This window comes from Pseudophryne corroboree, chromosome 2, assembly GCF_028390025.1.
Source record: "Pseudophryne corroboree isolate aPseCor3 chromosome 2, aPseCor3.hap2, whole genome shotgun sequence".
Classification (NCBI taxonomy): Eukaryota; Metazoa; Chordata; class Amphibia; order Anura; family Myobatrachidae; genus Pseudophryne; species Pseudophryne corroboree.
The window spans coordinates 561702398-561720235 of record NC_086445.1 but is presented as its reverse complement, the minus strand read 5'-3'; the positions used below and the strand labels follow the sequence as shown (position 1 = coordinate 561720235).

Below are 17838 nucleotides of genomic sequence, written 5' to 3'. Positions count from 1 at the left end.
AAATGGGGGGTTCTGGGCATAATGAATTTTCCCTGAATTCTCTTAGTTACCATGACTGATGCCAGGCTAAACACCAACCACTATCTATCCAATGTTCAATGTAAAAGTTTCCTAGGCTACAGTAAATTGCCATCCGGAATCTGGGTGTGCATTTACCACATGCCAAATTTTATTTATTTTTTTAGGAAAAATTAGTGATGGAACCATAACCTGAACAGAATTAAGCATCATAATTCTCTTCCAGCCCATCATATAAAGAATAAAATCTATACTTTTACACTCTTCAAGGTGACCAGAAATAAAATTTCTTAGCCACTTGCCTGGCATTGTCGCATCAGATGTGACTACACAAGCAAGTGCTCTATCGCACAGGATGAGACCAGTCAGATAGACAGTGTTTGCAGCTGCAGGGAAGGTAAACTTCCCTCTGCTGCTGCTCTCAGAGGGACTGGAAGGTCCCTCTGCCTCCCCGCACCCTCCCCCAGTGTATGCCATGCTGCCAATCACTGCTAAGCAGTCAGCACTGCAGGACCCCCATCCAGCGGCTGCAGACAATAGCAGCCTCTGGGAAGTGTATATTCACCACCACCACCACCTTCCCCCGTGTACCTGGCAGCTATCCTGGCTTTTAAAATGAAAAGCTGTAATAGTCGTGATGTTCCAATGTTTGAAAAAAGTTTTTTTTTTTTTATAAAGTCACTTTAGATACATTTAAAAACCATGTTCATCTAATTCCCTCAAAAAAAATTATAAAATAAGTACATTTATGGAAAAAAAATTGTCAGTTAAGTGGTTAATCATATTACAACTGGGAGGCAAGTAGAGTATTTCCTGGCTTTTTGCCTAGTATTAATGTACATTAATAGCAAATTTGAAGGGCATATCAAAATAAACTTGCATTCTTCTACAGAACCAATGCAGGGTCAGCTGTAAGCAAACCTGAAACACCAGAAGCTATACAAAAATCTATGCAGCTGTATTACTCAAATTAAAATAAGAAAACCCCTCACCACATGTCAAACAGCCACAATGGATCTGCCCTCAAAATTAGACCTATGTGCTGACCCCCTTGGTTTTTGATTTTGGGTCTGGAATAATTCTTGTTTTGGTCCTGCAACCCCACCCACATTTTAGCTGTTTTTAGCAACCAAAACACGTCATATTTTCAGCCTGTATTTGTTCCTATAGTAAATTAACCTCAATAACCTTAATTTCCAGTCAATTTTGACTACTTCACAGCTCACAATTGTGTTCACCAATATTGTCCAAAGGCTGCAGCAAGTTGGCTGGTGACAGAGCACAAATACATGGTGGTATAAAAGAATATGGTGCATTATGATACAGCTGTGGCAGACAGGAGGATGGTAGTTTACTAACTATACAATCCCACAGAAAGTAATCAATGTTTTCGTTAATCAAGAAATAGCTCAGGGAGCTGAGGGAAATGCAGAGAAATGAAGGTGGAGTATGTAATGGAAGGCAGGTAAAAGAATGATACAGTAGGTTGATTGAATAGATTTAAACAAAAAAAATTGAGACATGGACTATACAGACATTTTGCAGCAACTGAGAAATAAAAGGCCATAAAAGAATACAAGACTTCTTGAATGATTAATTGATTAAAATTAACATGTGAAGCACCACATTATTTCTGGTTAAACAGGTGTTGCAAATTAGTAAATATTTTAGAGCAATAACCAAACCGATTAAAAAAAAAAAAAATTAACAGACCATCAACAAGTACCCAAACAGCCCATAATTAAAAGAAAAGCAGTGCAAGATGTACTGGTCCACGGGCAAATCCACTATTATGTTGTATTTTAAAAAGGACATGCACAGTTTAATACACCAAGCACTTCAGCAACAGGGACTTTTGTGGGTGAAGTACTTTTTTGTTTGAGCAGCAACAAAACTTTTTTTGAAGGACTACAACTAATAAGGAGGTTGACAAGTGTGTTGGCAGTGGAGATGGCATATGTTTGTCCAAACTGCTGATGGCAGAAACAAGATTGCTTGTTATTATTTTACAGATTATAATTTTGTAAAATAAAATTTCATGAACTCGCTGCAAATGACATAACAGGGAGGAGGAGGTGCCTAGATGGTTACTGTACCTTACAAATGGAACAGATGCCTTCAGAAATGTTGTCAGGATTTGGGTAAAAATAATTTTACACCCTAGAGGTGGCTTTTTTGGTCTTATCCCCAGGCATGACAATGGTCTTATTACAAGCAAGAACTGCTGCCACCAGTGGCTATCTTACACAAACCTAAAAATCCTAATTTGTGTCAGATATTAGACAAATATACCCCTCATCCTGTTGCACTGCCACATTAGCATCCTCAATTTCTATTATACCATCACCATCTTCACTTGTACTGCTCATCCCAACATTTGCAGAGGGTGTAGAAATGATAGAAGGAGGCTACTTTACAAGTACATTATCAGCAATGTCAAATTCACAGATTACCCTCATGGATGCCCTTTGAATCTCCTCAGGGATTTGTGATGTTTTTGAAAACACAGTTTGTTCTTCAGTCTTAAACTGGATACACACTAAGTTAATCTGTCCAATCTGGCTGGTTGGAGTGAAAATCTTGTAATGTCTGGGAGTAAATGACAAACATTTGCTCCCAAAACCCAGAAGAAGAAAAAAAAATGGTTATTTGGATAAATTGGTAAAACCCAAACGGATTTAACGAATTTGTCTGAAAGATAATTTTTGCCTGTTTTCCAGTGTTTGTCAATTGTCATTTTGCTCTCATAATTTACTAGATTTTCTTTCCGACCAGAAAGATTGAACAGATAATCTTAGTGTGTATCCAGCTTTAGTGGGGGGTTTTTATGCACAGATTTGCAAGTTTTAAATTTTACACTTCCCCTAGACTGAATAAGGTGTTGCATCATCATGTGAGGTTACAGAAGATGCCTTACCGACAGTAGTTTTAGAATCACCACTTGCAAATAAAGACCAAGGCCTGAGCATGTCATTGCCATTGCATGTGATGTATGGCATGGGATCAGTAGGAAATCCCAGAAGTCAGGATCCCAGAGGTCAGGAGACAGACGCCAGGATCCCGGCAGCAAGCGCAGCGTGTCTCCTCATGGGTTCACTGGGATCGCCACGCTTCTAGCTTTAGGTCACTACACAGTGTTCTATTCCCAAGTGGGGGAAACCAGCCGGCGGTCAGTAATCAGACTGCTGGTATTGCAGCTTGTGTCAGGATTCCGGCATTGGTATATTGACCACTGGGATCCCATCAGGGCAGTCGACTGACTGCCTCCTGTATGGCATATTGGCAATTTAGTATTTTTAGTCAATAAACTTTTCCTATAGTAATGGCAATTTTTTTTTTTTATTGTAAAACATGGTTTTGATTTCAGGTGCCCTTTCTTGAGCACTGTCTTTAGTAGATGTTGTAGTGCTAATATCAGCATGACTGGAAGCAGTCACAACACATTATGATCTATATCAACTCAACCATTGTGTGAAATTGTTTAACACAGTGCCAATGCCTGGCCCTGAACACAGCAAAGTGCCCTTACAGTGCCTTCTGCAACCCAGTCATTAGACACCCTCTCCAAATAGTCTACACAGATAGAAATGGCACAGGGTCATACAGGAGAATATGTAAACCAAAACACGGATCCGACGCCAATCAGATGTCTTGCCTCTTAGATTGGATAAAAATGCAGACCCAAATCACATGGAATGGTCAAGACCGGGTGGGTTTGGTTTCCTAGAAACCGAACCTGCTCATCTCGGCTTCAAATAAACATCTCTGCCAGTTTGGTAGAAACCTTCAGATACATTTTGCATGAACACATGATTACTGTATTCGATATGCCTCAACAAGACTTCCACAATGCATGATGTCAAAAAATGCATTTTGCGATGGGAAAAGAAAAAAAAAAAAAAAACGCAAAATGCATATACTTCTTATCCTGCATGAAAGCCAAGTGGTCCAAAAGACTATCCGACAAATTAAAATAACCTGGTCTGTAGCGCAGTAAAGAGGCTCTTCTAATCCCTTGTACAACCATAGTTTACAGATGGAACCGCGCTCATCCGATGTGGCTCCATCGCAAATGTGACTAGGTGATTCGGCACCTAGCCCTGCTATGGGAGTGCACAGAGATGCTCCCATTGCAGTGAATGGGGGGGGCACGCGCATGTCTCACACTCATGCCCCAGACGCTGTGATAGGCATGCCTATCAGGATAACCTTCGGTGATATGGTCTATTGGGAAAGGCTTGGCTGTGTCAGCTAAACAAAAACCTGTGAATTACAGAGATAGAGGGTACTTTTTCTGCTTGGCAAAAAAAAAAAAAAAAAAAAAAGTACTGTGCAACCTTTTATGTCTTTATGAAAGACTCCACTGTCTAATTGTCTAAACAAGTTTGTAGACTTAAAGTTACTGGGGATTGAATTTCTTGAATCTTCTGTCAGGCTGAACTCCTCTCCAGCAGATTTGTAATGTGAAACTTCACCACTCACCTTCCCCGATTTACTCCCTTCAGTCCCCAAAGATAAAAACTGGATTAAGTTTTCCTAGATTTTTTCACTTGTTTCCTGGGGAGAGCCAACATCTACTGCCTACCAGCAAATGGGACTGTCTTGATGGAGTCCATCTGAAATATGACATCATCGCCGGCATAGACATGCACAATATTAGCTATGGCTTTTTTTTTTTGTTACTTATTTGACTGCTACACTTACTATATTCTCTTTAACCCGAGATACAGGCACCCTAAATTCAATGAATCCTAAAAGGTAAAATTACCAATCAGCAGCAGGCTAAAAACCACATCCATGACAGTTAAACTTTAAAGCACCAAATTACTTTACTATTCAGTAGAGATGAGCGGGTTCGGTTCACCGAGAACCGAACCTCTCCCGAAATTCATGCTCCGAGCCCGGATCAGAGTCTGACTCGGGACTTCCTGCCAGACTCTGAAACCAGAACGAAGCAAAACGTCATCATCCTGCTGCCAGATTCTCACGGGATTTGGATCCCATATAAACAGCCGCGTGTTGCCGCCATTTTCACTCCGGACTTGGAGTGTGAGAGAGACAGACCTCTGTCTCTCTCTGTGGGTGGTTGCGTCGGGTGGGGCTATGCTGCTTTCACATCGCAAACCCTGCTTTTAAAACGGGTCTGAGCAGTTAAACCCCCTTCACATCGCATGTTGTAACCAGTATATCGCCATTTCATTACCGTTTTGGTACCTTTCACACTGAACCCGTTTCACCCATAGAAAACAGTGGTTGTCATTGTAAATGGACTTTTCTGGCCCTCACATTATTAATTATTAATTCATTATTAATAAATTTGGCTAGTAGGACGATGGAACCCAGTAGCTTCAAGCATCTTTACCATGTTTTTGTAGATTACTGCATCCTTCACTGTCCCAGTGATTTGTCTAGCTCCCTAACCTCCTCATCACTCCAATTTGCCATTTTAATCTGTATTCTGGATAATATAACTCTCCCTTCACTCTCATGTGTTTACTCCAGTTTATTTCCTGCTTCTGCCTGGTGACATCATGCATGGAGACAGCCTATCACCTTCTGTGGCTTGGAAATACCGTTTCTGAGCCTTTCACACTGCACAATGAAACGGGTCTGAACCGTGTAGGACCCTGCTTTTTAACAGTTTCAAAATACCGGTATTTTGAAAACGGTAAATTCAAGGTGGCCCTTTCACACCGCAGCTAGAACCATTTTGGAAGGCTTAAAAATCAGCATTTACTAGGTTATAGCTGCGTTGTGAAAGGGGTATAAGTGTGTGCTCTGTAGGGGTGCTGCTGCAGTCACTGATGTACCGGTGCTGTGGTAGGGGTGCTGTCCTGGCTGTCACTTGTGTTTCATGTGCTGTAGTTGTACATGGGTGTTGTTGTACATGGGTGTTGCTGTTCTGGCTGTCACTGTGTTGTACAGGGTGCAGGGGCACTGTCCTCCTCTATACTGTAAAATATAGGGGTGCTGCTAGCCCTGTATGTTGTAAAAAAGTTAGAGGTGCAGTTAAACATTAAAACACTGCTGTATGCTGTAAAACATAGGGGTGCTGCTGCTGTTAAAACATTACACTGGCCCTGTATGCTATAAAAATTCAGGGGTGCAGTGAAAATCAATGTACACTGGCCCTGTCTGGTAGGCTGTAAAATTACAGGGGTGTTGTGAAAATATAGGGGTGCTAGCACTGTCTGCAGTTGCGATGTCTAGGCCTGACCTTAACACTGTATGGGAAGAGGAGGCTCCTACCACCATTTGCACACTCCCTGCAAGTGCTGGGAGGAGCACCGCCAGTCCAGTTGCTGATATGGAGACTGAGGATGTCACTGTAGGAGTACACCAGGATGAGGAGGATATGGGTGTAGCTGGCACTGAGCAGGAAGTTGAAGAGGAGGACTGATGGTGATGTGGTTTGTTTGACTAAGGGGCACCAGTGGAGACAGTTGTTGGCCATAGGATGAAAAAGTCCATTGTCATGCCTGGGCAAAATACAAAAAAAAAAAAAAAAAAAAACACCTCTTCAGTGTGGAATTATTTCTCCACAAATCCAGACAACAGGTGTCAAGTCATCTGTTGCCTTTGTTAATCCATAATAAGTAGGAATAAGGACATTAACCACCTTGGAACATCCTCCCTTACACATCACCTGCAGCGCATTAGTCATAAGTCATTATCAAGTTCAGAAACTTTGGGCAATAGCGTAAGCGGTCCACTGACACCGAAATTATGTCGTTTTGTTTGAATATTATTTCTCCGAGGATGAGGATGTATACAATGAAGATGGGGAGAATCTGAGGAAGACTACTACATCTTGCCACTCTAGAGCCAGTTTGTGCAAGGAGAGAATAAATTGCTTCTGTTTTAGTGGGGGCCCAAACAAACCAATAATTTCCGCCACAGTCATGTGGCAGACCCTGTCACTGAGAGGATTGGTTTGTTAAAGTGTGCATGTCCTGTTTATACAACATAAGGGTGGGTGGAAGGGCCCAAGGACAATTCCATCTTGCACCTCTTCTATGCATCATGTGCTCTTTAGGGCCTAGTTTTTTGAAGTGCCATCCTGTCTGACACTGCAGTGCCACTCCTAGATGGGCCACGTGTTTGTGCTGCCCACTTGGGTCGCTTAGCTTAGTTATCCAGCGACCTTGGTGCAACCTTTTGGCCTAAAATAGTATTGTGAGTAGAGATGAGCAGGTTCGGTTCTCCGAGATCCGAACCCCCCCCCCCCCCCAATGTTCACCTATTTTACACGGGATCTTCCCGCCTTGCTCGATTAACCCGAACATCATCATCCTGCTGTCGGATTCTCGCGAGATTCGTATTCTATATAAAGAGCTGCGCGTCGCCGCCATTTTCACTTGTGCATTGGAGATTGAACGGAGAGGACGTGGCTGCGTTCTCTCCCTGAAAAACTCCGTAATCTGTGCTCAGTGTGCTGCAAATATCTACATTCTCTGCTTGAAAATGCTTCATATCTGTGCTCAGTGTGCTGCATTGTAGGGACTGGGGACCACCAGTATATAATTATAGTAGTACAGTACAGTAGGCCATTGCTGTATCTTGCAGCTCTGTGTCAAGTATACCATCTCTGTGCTGCATTATTGTGAGCAGTATATAGTAGGACAGTGCAGCATTTTGGTGACCAGCAGTATGCATATAGTACAGTACAGTAGGCCATTGCTATATCTTGCAGCTATGTGTCACTTCTAGGATCCTGATCAGCGCTCAATATCTGCTGCATTGTTGTGACCAGTATGTATACTGTACTGTGCGACATGTGTTATACACCTGATGATTTTATACATCCTGTAATCTGTACTGCGCAATGTGCGAGATACACCTGGGGATTATACACCCTGTATACTATACTGTGCAATGTTTGTGATACACCTGGTGATTATACACCCTGTATACTGTACGATGTGCGAGATACACCTGGGGATTAAACACCCTATATAATGTACTGAGCGATGTGTGAGATACACCTGGGGATTATACACCCTATATACTGTACTGTGCGATGTGTGTTATACACCTGGTGATTATTATACATCCTGTAATCTGTACTGCGCGATGTACGAGATACACCTGGGGATTAATCACCCTATATACTGTACTGTGTGATGTGTGAGATACACCTGGTGATTATACACCCTATATTATTATCCTCCTTTATTTATGTCGACACAAGGGTTCCGCAGCGCCCAATTACAGAGTACATAAATAATCAAACAGGAAAACAGCAATTTACAGTTGATGACAGTATAGGACAAGTACAGGGTAAATAAACATAGTTACATCAGCAGATGACACTGGAATAAGTATCAGGTGGCAGATGACTGCTGGATGTGGTACAGTTGAAGATTATTAAAGTAAGACAAAGGATAAGCACATGAGGGAAGAGGGCAATCTAAAGGGGAGGGGTAGACTGACATGGGTGACACAGATGGGGTACATAGAAAACGTGGATAAGAGGGTTAGGATGAGATTTGGGTTTGGGTTTGGTGAAGAAGTGGACCCCCAGAAGGCACAAGTCAATACTTAACATTGCAACATTTTACTGGGCTATGCAGGAGAAAATTAAAAATAAGGGAAAATAAAAATAGAAAAAAAAAGAATCAATAACTTCTACCGCTTTTAAAAAGGTCAATGGAAGCTGAAATAATGGACAACTACCTCATGGAAGCCAGATACAGTATATCAAACAATAATTAGCAGAGTTAGGAATGAGTGCTTATGAAATACAGTAACACTGTCATAATATTTGAGAAACTGCATGGCTGGTCTCTTGCACTCTTTTGCTCTAATACACCACCTGCTTTAGGATTTAAATTCAAAAACATTATGTCTCCATAATCCCCAAAATGTCAGTCTTCTTGGAAAGTGGTTTGTTCCTTTGTAAGGGAGAGAGAACAAATGTTCTCAAACAACGGTTTCTCAATTTCTTTTTCCTCTGGGAAGGGATTGTGGATTCGCAGGAATATCTGAGAATTTCTGTAATTAGAAAGCAGCAACTTTCTACAAATGTTTACGAATAATTCCAGTGATTGTCATTTTCTTCCAGTGATTTGGACCAATAATACCATTGATTAGAATGAATAATTCCTGTGATAATTCCCGTGATATTGAGGTGTTTGTGTCGCTTAGCTTAGCCGTCCAGCGACCACAGTGCACCTCTTTCTCTTTTCTTTGCATCACGTGCTGTTTGTGGACAATTTTTTTATTTTTTTTTTTAAGTGCCATCCTGTCTGACACTGCAGTGCCACTCCTAGATGGGTCAGGTGTTTGTGCCGCCCTCTTGGGTCTCATTGCTTAGTCATCAAGCAACCTCTGCAAATTTTACGACTAAAAATAGTATTGTGAGGTGTTCAGAATAGACTGGAAATTAGTGATGTGCACCGGACATTTTTCGGGTTTTGTGTTTTGGTTTTGGATTCGGTTCCGCGGCCGTGTTTTGGATTCGGACGCGTTTTGGCAAAACCTTCCTGAAAATTTTTTGTCGGATTCGGGTGTGTTTTGGATTCGGGTATTTTTTTACAAAAACCCCTCAAGAACAGCTAAAATCATAGAATTTGGGGGTCATTTTGATCCCATAGTATTAACCTCAATAACCATAATTTCCACTCATTTTCAGTCTATTCTGAACACCTCACAATATTATTTTTAGTCCTAAAATTTGCACAGAGGTCACTGGATGACTAAGCTAAGCGACCCAAGTGGCCGACACAAACACCTGGCCCATCTAGGAGTGGCACTGCAGTGTCAGACAGGATGGCACTTCAAAAAAACAGTCCCCAAACGGCACATGATGCAAAGAAAAATGAAAGAAAAAAAAAAAAGAGGTGCAAGATGGAATTGTCCTTGGGCCCTCCCACCCACATGTTGTATAAACAGGACATGCACACTTTAACAAACCCATCATTTCAGCAACAGGGTCAACTGTGACTGAAATAACTGGTTGGTTTGGGCCCCCACCAAAAAAGAAGCAATCAATTTCTCCTTGCACAAACTGGCTCTACAGAGGCAAGATGTCCACCTCCTCCTCATCATCCGATTCCTCACCCCTTTCACCGTGTACATCCCCCTCCTCACAGATTATTAATTCGTCCCCACTGGAATCCACCATCTCAGGTCCCTGTGTACTTTCTGTAGGCAATTGCTGGTGAATGTCTCCACGGAGGAATTGATTATAATTCATTTTGATGAACCTCATCTTCTCCACATTTTCTGAAAGTAACCTCGTACGCCGATTGCTGACAAGGTGAGCGGCTGCACTAAACACTCTTTCGGAGTACACACTGGAGGGAGGGCAATTTAGGTAGAATAAAGCCAGTTTGTGCAAGGGCCTCCAAATTGCCTCTTTTCCTGCCAGTATACGTACGGACTGTCTAACGTGCCTACTTGGATGCGGTCACTCATATAATCCTCCACCATTCTTTCAATGGTGAGAGAATCATATGAAGTGACAGTAGACGACATGTCAGTAATCGTTGGCAGGTCCTTCAGTCCGGACCAGATGTCAGCACTCGCTCTAGACTGCCCTGCATCACCGCCAGCGGGTGGGTTCGGAATTCTTAGCCTTTTCCTCGCACCCCCAGTTGCGGGAGAATGTGAAGGAGGAGAGGTTGGCGGGTCACGTTTCGCTTGACTTGACAATTTTCTCACCAGCAGGTCTTTGAACCTCTGCAGACTTGTGTCTGCCAGAAAGAGATACAACGTAGGTTTTAAATCTAGGATTGAGCACGGTGGCCAAAATGTAGTGCTCCGATTTCAACAGATTGACCACCCGTGAATCCTGGTTAAGCGAATTAAGGGCTCCATCAACAAGTCCCACATGCCTAGCGGAATCGCTCTGTTTTAGCTCCTCCTTCAATGTCTCCAGCTTCTTCTGCAAAAGCCTGATGAGGGGAATGACCTGACTCAGGCTGGCAGTGTCTGAACTGACTTCACGTGTGGCAAGTTCAAAGGGTTGCAGAACCTTGAAATCATTCTCCACTGCGCTTGAGTCAGGTGCAATCCCCCTCCTTTGCCTATATCGTGGCCAGATGTATAGGCTTGAATGGCCTTTTGCTGCTCCTCCATCCTCTGAAGCATATAGAGTGTTGAATTCCACCTCGTTACCACCTCTTGCTTCAGATGATGGCAGGGCAGGTTCAGGACTGTTTGGTGGTGCTCCAGTCTTCTGTACGCGGTGGCTGAATGCCGAAAGTGGCCCGCAATTCTTCGGGCCACCGACAGCAACTCTTGCACGCCCCTGTCGTTTTTTTAAATAATTCTGCACCACCAAATTCAATGTATGTGCAAAACATGGGACGTGCTGGAATTTGCCCAGATGTAATGCACGCACAATATTGCTGGCGTTGTCCGATGTCACAAACCCCCAGGAGAGTCCAATTGGGGTAAGCCATTCTGCAATGATCTTCCTCAGTTTCCATAAGAGGTTGTCAGCTGTGTGCCTCTTCTGGAAAGCGGTGATACAAAGTGTAGCCTGCCTAGGAACGAGTTGGCGTTTGCGAGATGCTGCTACTGGTGCCGCCGCTGCTGTTCTTGCTGCGGGAGGCAATACATCTACCCAGTGGGCTGTCACAGTCATAGTCCTTAGTCTGCCCTGCTCCACTTGTCCACATGTCCGTGGTTAAGTGGACATTGGGTACAACTGCATTTTTTAGGACACTGGTGACTCTTTTTCTGAGGTCTGTGTACATTTTCGGTATCGCCTGCTTAGAGAAATGGAACCTAGATGGTATTTGGTACCGGGGACACAGTACCTCAATCAAGTCTCTAGTTGCCTCTGAATTAACGGTGGATACCGGAACCACGTTTCTCACCACCCAGGCTGCCAAGGCCTGAGTTATCTGCTTTGCAGCAGGATGACTGCTGTGATATTTCATCTTCCTCGCAAAGGACTGTTGGACAGTCAATTGCTTACTGGAAATAGTACAAGTGGTCTTCTGACTTCCCCTCTGGGATGACGATCGACTCCCAGCAGCTACAACAGCAGCGCCAGCAGCAGTAGGCGTTACACTCAAGGATGCATCGGAGGAATCTCAGGCAGGAGAGGACTCGTCAGACTTGCCAGTGACATGGCCTGCAGGACTATTGGCTTTCCTGGGTAAGGAGGAAATTGACACTGAGGGAGTTGGTGGTGTGGTTTGCATGAGCTTGGTTACAAGAGAAGGGATTTAGTGGTCAGTGGACTGCTTCCGCTGTCACCCAAAGTTTTTGAACTTGTCACTAACTTATGATGAATGCGCTGCAGGTGACGTATAAGGGAGGCTGTGCCGAGGTGGTTAACATCCTTACCCCTTCTTATTACAGCTTGACAAAGGCAACACACGGCTTGACACCTGTTGTCCGCATTTGTGTTAAAATAATTCCACACCGAAGAGCTGATTTTTTTTGTATTTTGACCAGGCATGTCAATGGCCATATTCGTCCCACGGACAACAGGTGTCTCCCCGGGTGCCTGACTTAAACAAACCACCTCACCATCAGAATCCTCCTTGTCAATTTCCTCCCCAGCGCCAGCAACACCCATATCCTCATCCTGGTGTAGTTCAACAGTGACATCTTCAATTTGACTATCAGGAACTGGACTGCGGGTGCTCCTTCCAGCACTTGCAGGGGGCGTGCAAATGGTGGAAGGCGCAAGCTCTTCCCGTCCAGTGTTGGGAAGGTCAGGCATCGCAACCGACACAATTGGACTCTCCTTGGGGATTTGTGATTTAGAAGAACGCACAGTTCTTTGCTGTGCTTTTGCCAGCTTAAGTCTTTTAATTTTTCTAGCGAGAGGATGAGTGCTTCCATCCTCATGTGAATCTGAACCACTAGCTATGAACATAGGCCAGGGCCTCAGCCGTTCCTTGCCACTCCGTGTCGTAAATGGCATATTGGCAAGTTTACGCTTTTCATCAGATGCTTTCAATTTAGATTTTTGGGTCATTTTACTGAACTTTTGTTTTTTGGATTTTACATGCTCTCTTCTATGACATTGGGCATCGGCCTTGGCAGACGACGACGTTGATGGCATTTCATCGTCTCGGCCATGACTAGTGGCAGCAGCTTCAGCACGAGGTGGAAGTGGATCTTAATCTTTCCCTATTTTAACCTCCACATTTTTGTTCTCCATTTTTTAATGTGTGGAATTATATGCAAGTATCAATAGCAATGGCCTACTACTATATATACTGCGCACAACTGAAATGCACCACAGGTATGGATGGATAGTATACTTGATGACACAGAGGTAGGTAGAGCAGTGGCCTTCCGTACCATACTACTATATATACTGGTGGTCACTGTTAGCAAACTGCAAAACTAAAATGCACCACAGGTATAGAATGTAGATGGATAGTATACTTAATGACGACACAGAGGTCATTAAGTATACTATCCATCTACATTCTATACCTGTGGTGCATTTTAGTTTTGCAGTTTGCTGACAAAGTGACCACCAGTATATATAGTAGTACGGTAGACCACAGCAGTGGCCTGATATTTGCAGCACACTGAGCACAGGATATTTGCAGCACACTGAGCACAGGATATTTGCAGCACACTGAGCACCGATTACGGAGCTTTTCAGGGAGAGAACGCTGCCACGTCCGCTCCGTTCAATCTCCAATGCACGAGTGAAAATGGCGGCAACGCGCGGCTCCTTATATAGAATACGAATCTCACGAGAATCCGACAGCGGGATGATGACGTTTCGGGCGCATTGTGGTTAACCCAGCAAGGCGAGAGGATCCGAGGCTGCCTCGGAACCGTGTAAAATGGGTGAAGGGGGGGGAGGAGAGGGGTTTCTCGAGGAACCGAACCCGCTCATCTCTAATTAGAACTATATCTACACACTCTCTGCAGGAATGATGATGTACAAGATTAATAACAGCAAATGCACTGTAGAGAATATGCAGTACTATAGTCCTGTGCAGCATAAGGTAACGTATGTATAATTCAAATGCATTGTCTGGAAATTATCCCTAGAAGATTCAGGCAGTGGAGCCCATCAGGGTATTCCCCAGTACCTCTGTGGGCCAGACCAGCCCTACCAGGTGCTGTGTTTGTGTCCAAAACAATGTAGGTGTGTGCATCCTTATATTATCAGCATCACTGGTTCATTAAACACATAATAGAATTGCATCATTTTGTGAGAAAACTAGAAATATTTTAATACATAATGTATGTCCAACCAGAAGGGTGGTCTTCAGTATGCCGACTGACGGGATCCCGGCGCACAGTATACCGGCGCCGGAATCCCGACACTTATTCTCCCTCGTGGGGGTCCACGACCCCCCTGGAGGGAGAATAAAATAGCGTGGCCGTAGCATGGCGAGCCCGCAAGGGGCTCATTTGCGCTCGCCACACTGTCGGTAAGCCGGCGGTCAGTCTCCCGGCGCCGGTATGCTGGTCGCCGGGAGCCCGACCGCCGGCATACCATACTGAACCCCAACCAGAAAGCTAGTTACCATTCTGCTGTGATGATGGGCCTATGGTTATGTGGAGGCCTGGAGCGGTAGCTCCAGCTTGCCCCATTGTTAATCTTTTGCGCTGACTCTTAGCAACAGGCAATAGATATGCCTACTGAAAGGATACACCATTCAAAATTCCTAAATCAGGTAAATAAAATACTTATATTATCAGCATCACTGGTTCATTAAACACATAATAGAATGCATCATTTTGTGAGAAAACTAGAAATATTTTAATACTGTACATTATGCATGTCCAACCAGAAGGGTGGTCTTCAGTATGCCGACTGACGGGATCCCGGCGCACAGTATACCGGCGCCAGAATCCCGACACTTATTCTCCCTCGTGGGGGTCCACGACCCCCCTGTAGGGAGAATAAAATAGCGTGGCGCGCCACCGTGTCCGTAGCGTGGCGAGTGCAGCGAGCCCGCAAGGGGCTCATTTGCACTCACCACACTGTCGGTAAGCCGGCGGTCGGGCTCCTGGTGCCGGTATGCTGGTCGCCGGGAGCCCGACCGCCGGCATACCATACTGAACCCCAACCAGAAAGCTAGTTACCATTATGCTGTGATGATGGGCCTATGGTTATGTGGAGGCCTGGAGCGGTAGCTCCAGCTTGCCCCATTGTTAATCTTTTGCGCTGACTCTTAGCAACAGGCAATAGATATGCCTACTGAAAGGATACACCATGCAAAATTCCTAAATCAGGTAAATAAAATACAGATCAAGTTCAATGGTTTTTCTGAACATTAAAAGCTAACATTCACCACTTCTGAAAGTACAGTACCTGAATCTGTATTCTTTTAATCTCCAACTCTGAATGTGTAATTTCCATTTCTGTAAAATAAAATTTGAGATTGGTCATGTTTTATATACTGTAATTCACGGTACAAATTGGTTAAGCATACAGATGTAGCAGTGCCATGCAGTGGGGTGACGCAGTCTCTTTCTTGTCATACTAATGTTAAAGCCAGAGTTTTGACTCTTTATATAAAGTATATGAAAAACACAAAGAATATTAGAAATATTTTCTTTGTATTATTCTAATCATTTTTATAGTCAATACTCTAGTGTAGAGGTTCTCAAATACAGGGGCAGATGTATTAAGCCTGGAGAAGGGATATAGAAGTGATAAAGCAGTGATAAGTGCAAGGTGATAATGCACCAGCCAGTCAGCTCCTAACTGTCATTTTTCAAACCTGCAATGATTGGCTGGTGCGTTATCACCTTGCACGTATCACTGCTTTATCACTTCTCTATCCCTTCTCAAGGCTTAATACATCTGCCCCATAGTCCTCAAGGCACCACAACGGTCCAGGTTTTAGGTATAGCCATGGCTCAGCACAGATGGTTAAATGAAACTGACTGAGGTGCTAATTAAGTCACCTGTGGCCAAGGATGGATAAACTTAAAACCGGGACCGTTGGGGTGCCTTGAGGACTGTGTTCGGGAACCTAAGCTCTAGAGTAAAAAATCTGAGCCCAAATTTCCAGAAGCACATACTGTCGCACCGGTGTATAATGCCCACACGTACACTTTGGCTAATATATGGTATGTAAATCTGGCTCTGGTACGAACCAATGTCTCCTGAGCCATTTACCTCACTCCATGTTCATGAAATGAAGCCACGTCATACTTGCCTACCTGACCCTCTCCATGAGGGAGAAAATGCTCTGTTCCTGGACTTTCCTGGTAATGTATGATTGCCATCACCTGTGGTGAGCTAGTTAATTGATAAGAAAGGTGTTTCACCCCAGGTGATGGCAATCATACATTACCAGGAAAGTCCAGAAACAGAGCATTTTCTCCCTCATGGAGAGGGTCAGGTATGCAAGTATGAGCCATGTTCATCTTACTGCAATGCAGCTTGTTGCATCAGGGCATGCCAGTCTGCGACTATTTGAAGCCGGAGATCGATTTAATAACTAATGGAGCAAACGTCGTCTTCAAATAGTTACAGTCTGGCACACCATACAACAAAGCTGCATGGCAGCAAAGATGAGCTGCAATGCAGAATTTTAAAAGATACCTTTTTTTTGTGCACATGATAAAATGGGACGTACTAACTTGAAGGAAAAATAGGAAGTTATTGTTTGTCAATATATCTATCTTTTATTTTTATTTATTTTATTAAGTTTTTTTTTTTTTTTGGTGGTAGGGGGAGATGTTCATCAGATCATTTACAGCACCAGATCTATCAGATCATTTACAGCACCAGATCTTTTAAGGAGTAATGACCATTTTCATTTATTTTCAAATATTTACACTTAGATATTTCAGAACATACATGTTCCAGGTCCATGTATTTAGAAACACATTTAACAGCCTACAAATATTACAAAAAACAAGTGCAAAGACATAAACCATTACACAACAGGCATATACTGTACATTATTACCTCAGATGCAATCCAGTTTTTCAGAGTAGAAATTGTGGAAATACACATTGAAGTATTTGCCATGTAGCATGTAAATACAGTGGGTTTATATAAATACATTTGCCTTCAATAGGACTAACAACTTGTTGTATAATAATAATAATAATAATAATAATAATAATAATAATAATCTTTTAACCTGGATTGTCATTCGTCAAAGGATTTGCAGTGTCTTCATGGCAAAATGAACTGACAAAATAAGTGAGGCGTCTAATCTTTTCATCATTACTCAGGGAAAGTTCTTCTTGGGTATTATGTATTACACTGGGCTCATTTTCATCCAGTTTGTCAGCTCCATTTATAAAATATGTTTTTCTCCTGAGAATCAGCTGATCCACTTCATCTGTCTTTGGTTGGGGCTTCACACTGGGTAAATTAGTCACAGTGTCTTTCAGTATACTGACAGGAGGGTCACCCTTTAATCCTTTCTTTTCAGGACTCTCAACAGCTGATAGTTCACTTGCAACCACAAGCACTCTTGGCTTCTTTCTTGCAGGTGCCATTTGCTTGTCTAACAAAATCTTTCCCACACACCTATTCAGCTACAGAACCAAAACCTTCATCTAGCTTGAACCAATGATTTATACTTAATTAGAAGTGATCACTTAATTTATCACATACTAGTATTAACTCACATTGTCTGATTAGTGTTTCTAATTGTGGTAGTATTTGATTGGCAGGTCTCCATACCATGTGAGCTGCCACTGCTGCTAATTAATTTGAATAGATTGATGTCTTTATATTATCACTATGATTCTAAGATATAATACTAATAACATGGGACATTGTTATAAAAAAAAATCTCTTTTTAAAACAATTCCATAAAGTGTATGACATGAACTTTTGTCATTGTACACCATATTTTATCCGCCAACTAATTTTTTAAACTTGTATCTAAAGATCTTTGAATGCAT

The 17838-nt window shown here is 43.0% G+C and overlaps 1 protein-coding gene across 1 annotated transcript in view; it reads right to left on the bottom strand.

The window, feature by feature from the left end:
* Nucleotides 1–17503, bottom strand: part of LOC135050979 (condensin-2 complex subunit hcp-6-like) — a 94840-nt gene extending 77337 nt beyond the window's left edge. Inside the window, exons 1-2 of the mRNA XM_063957196.1 lie at nucleotides 17064–17503; nucleotides 15275–15324 (exon numbers count right to left, since the gene is read on the bottom strand). Coding sequence (XP_063813266.1) covers nucleotides 15275–15324; nucleotides 17064–17427 — 414 coding nt within the window. The 5' untranslated portion in view covers nucleotides 17428–17503. The remainder of the gene's footprint in view (nucleotides 1–15274; nucleotides 15325–17063) is intronic.
* Nucleotides 17504–17838: the final 335 nt, after the last annotated feature.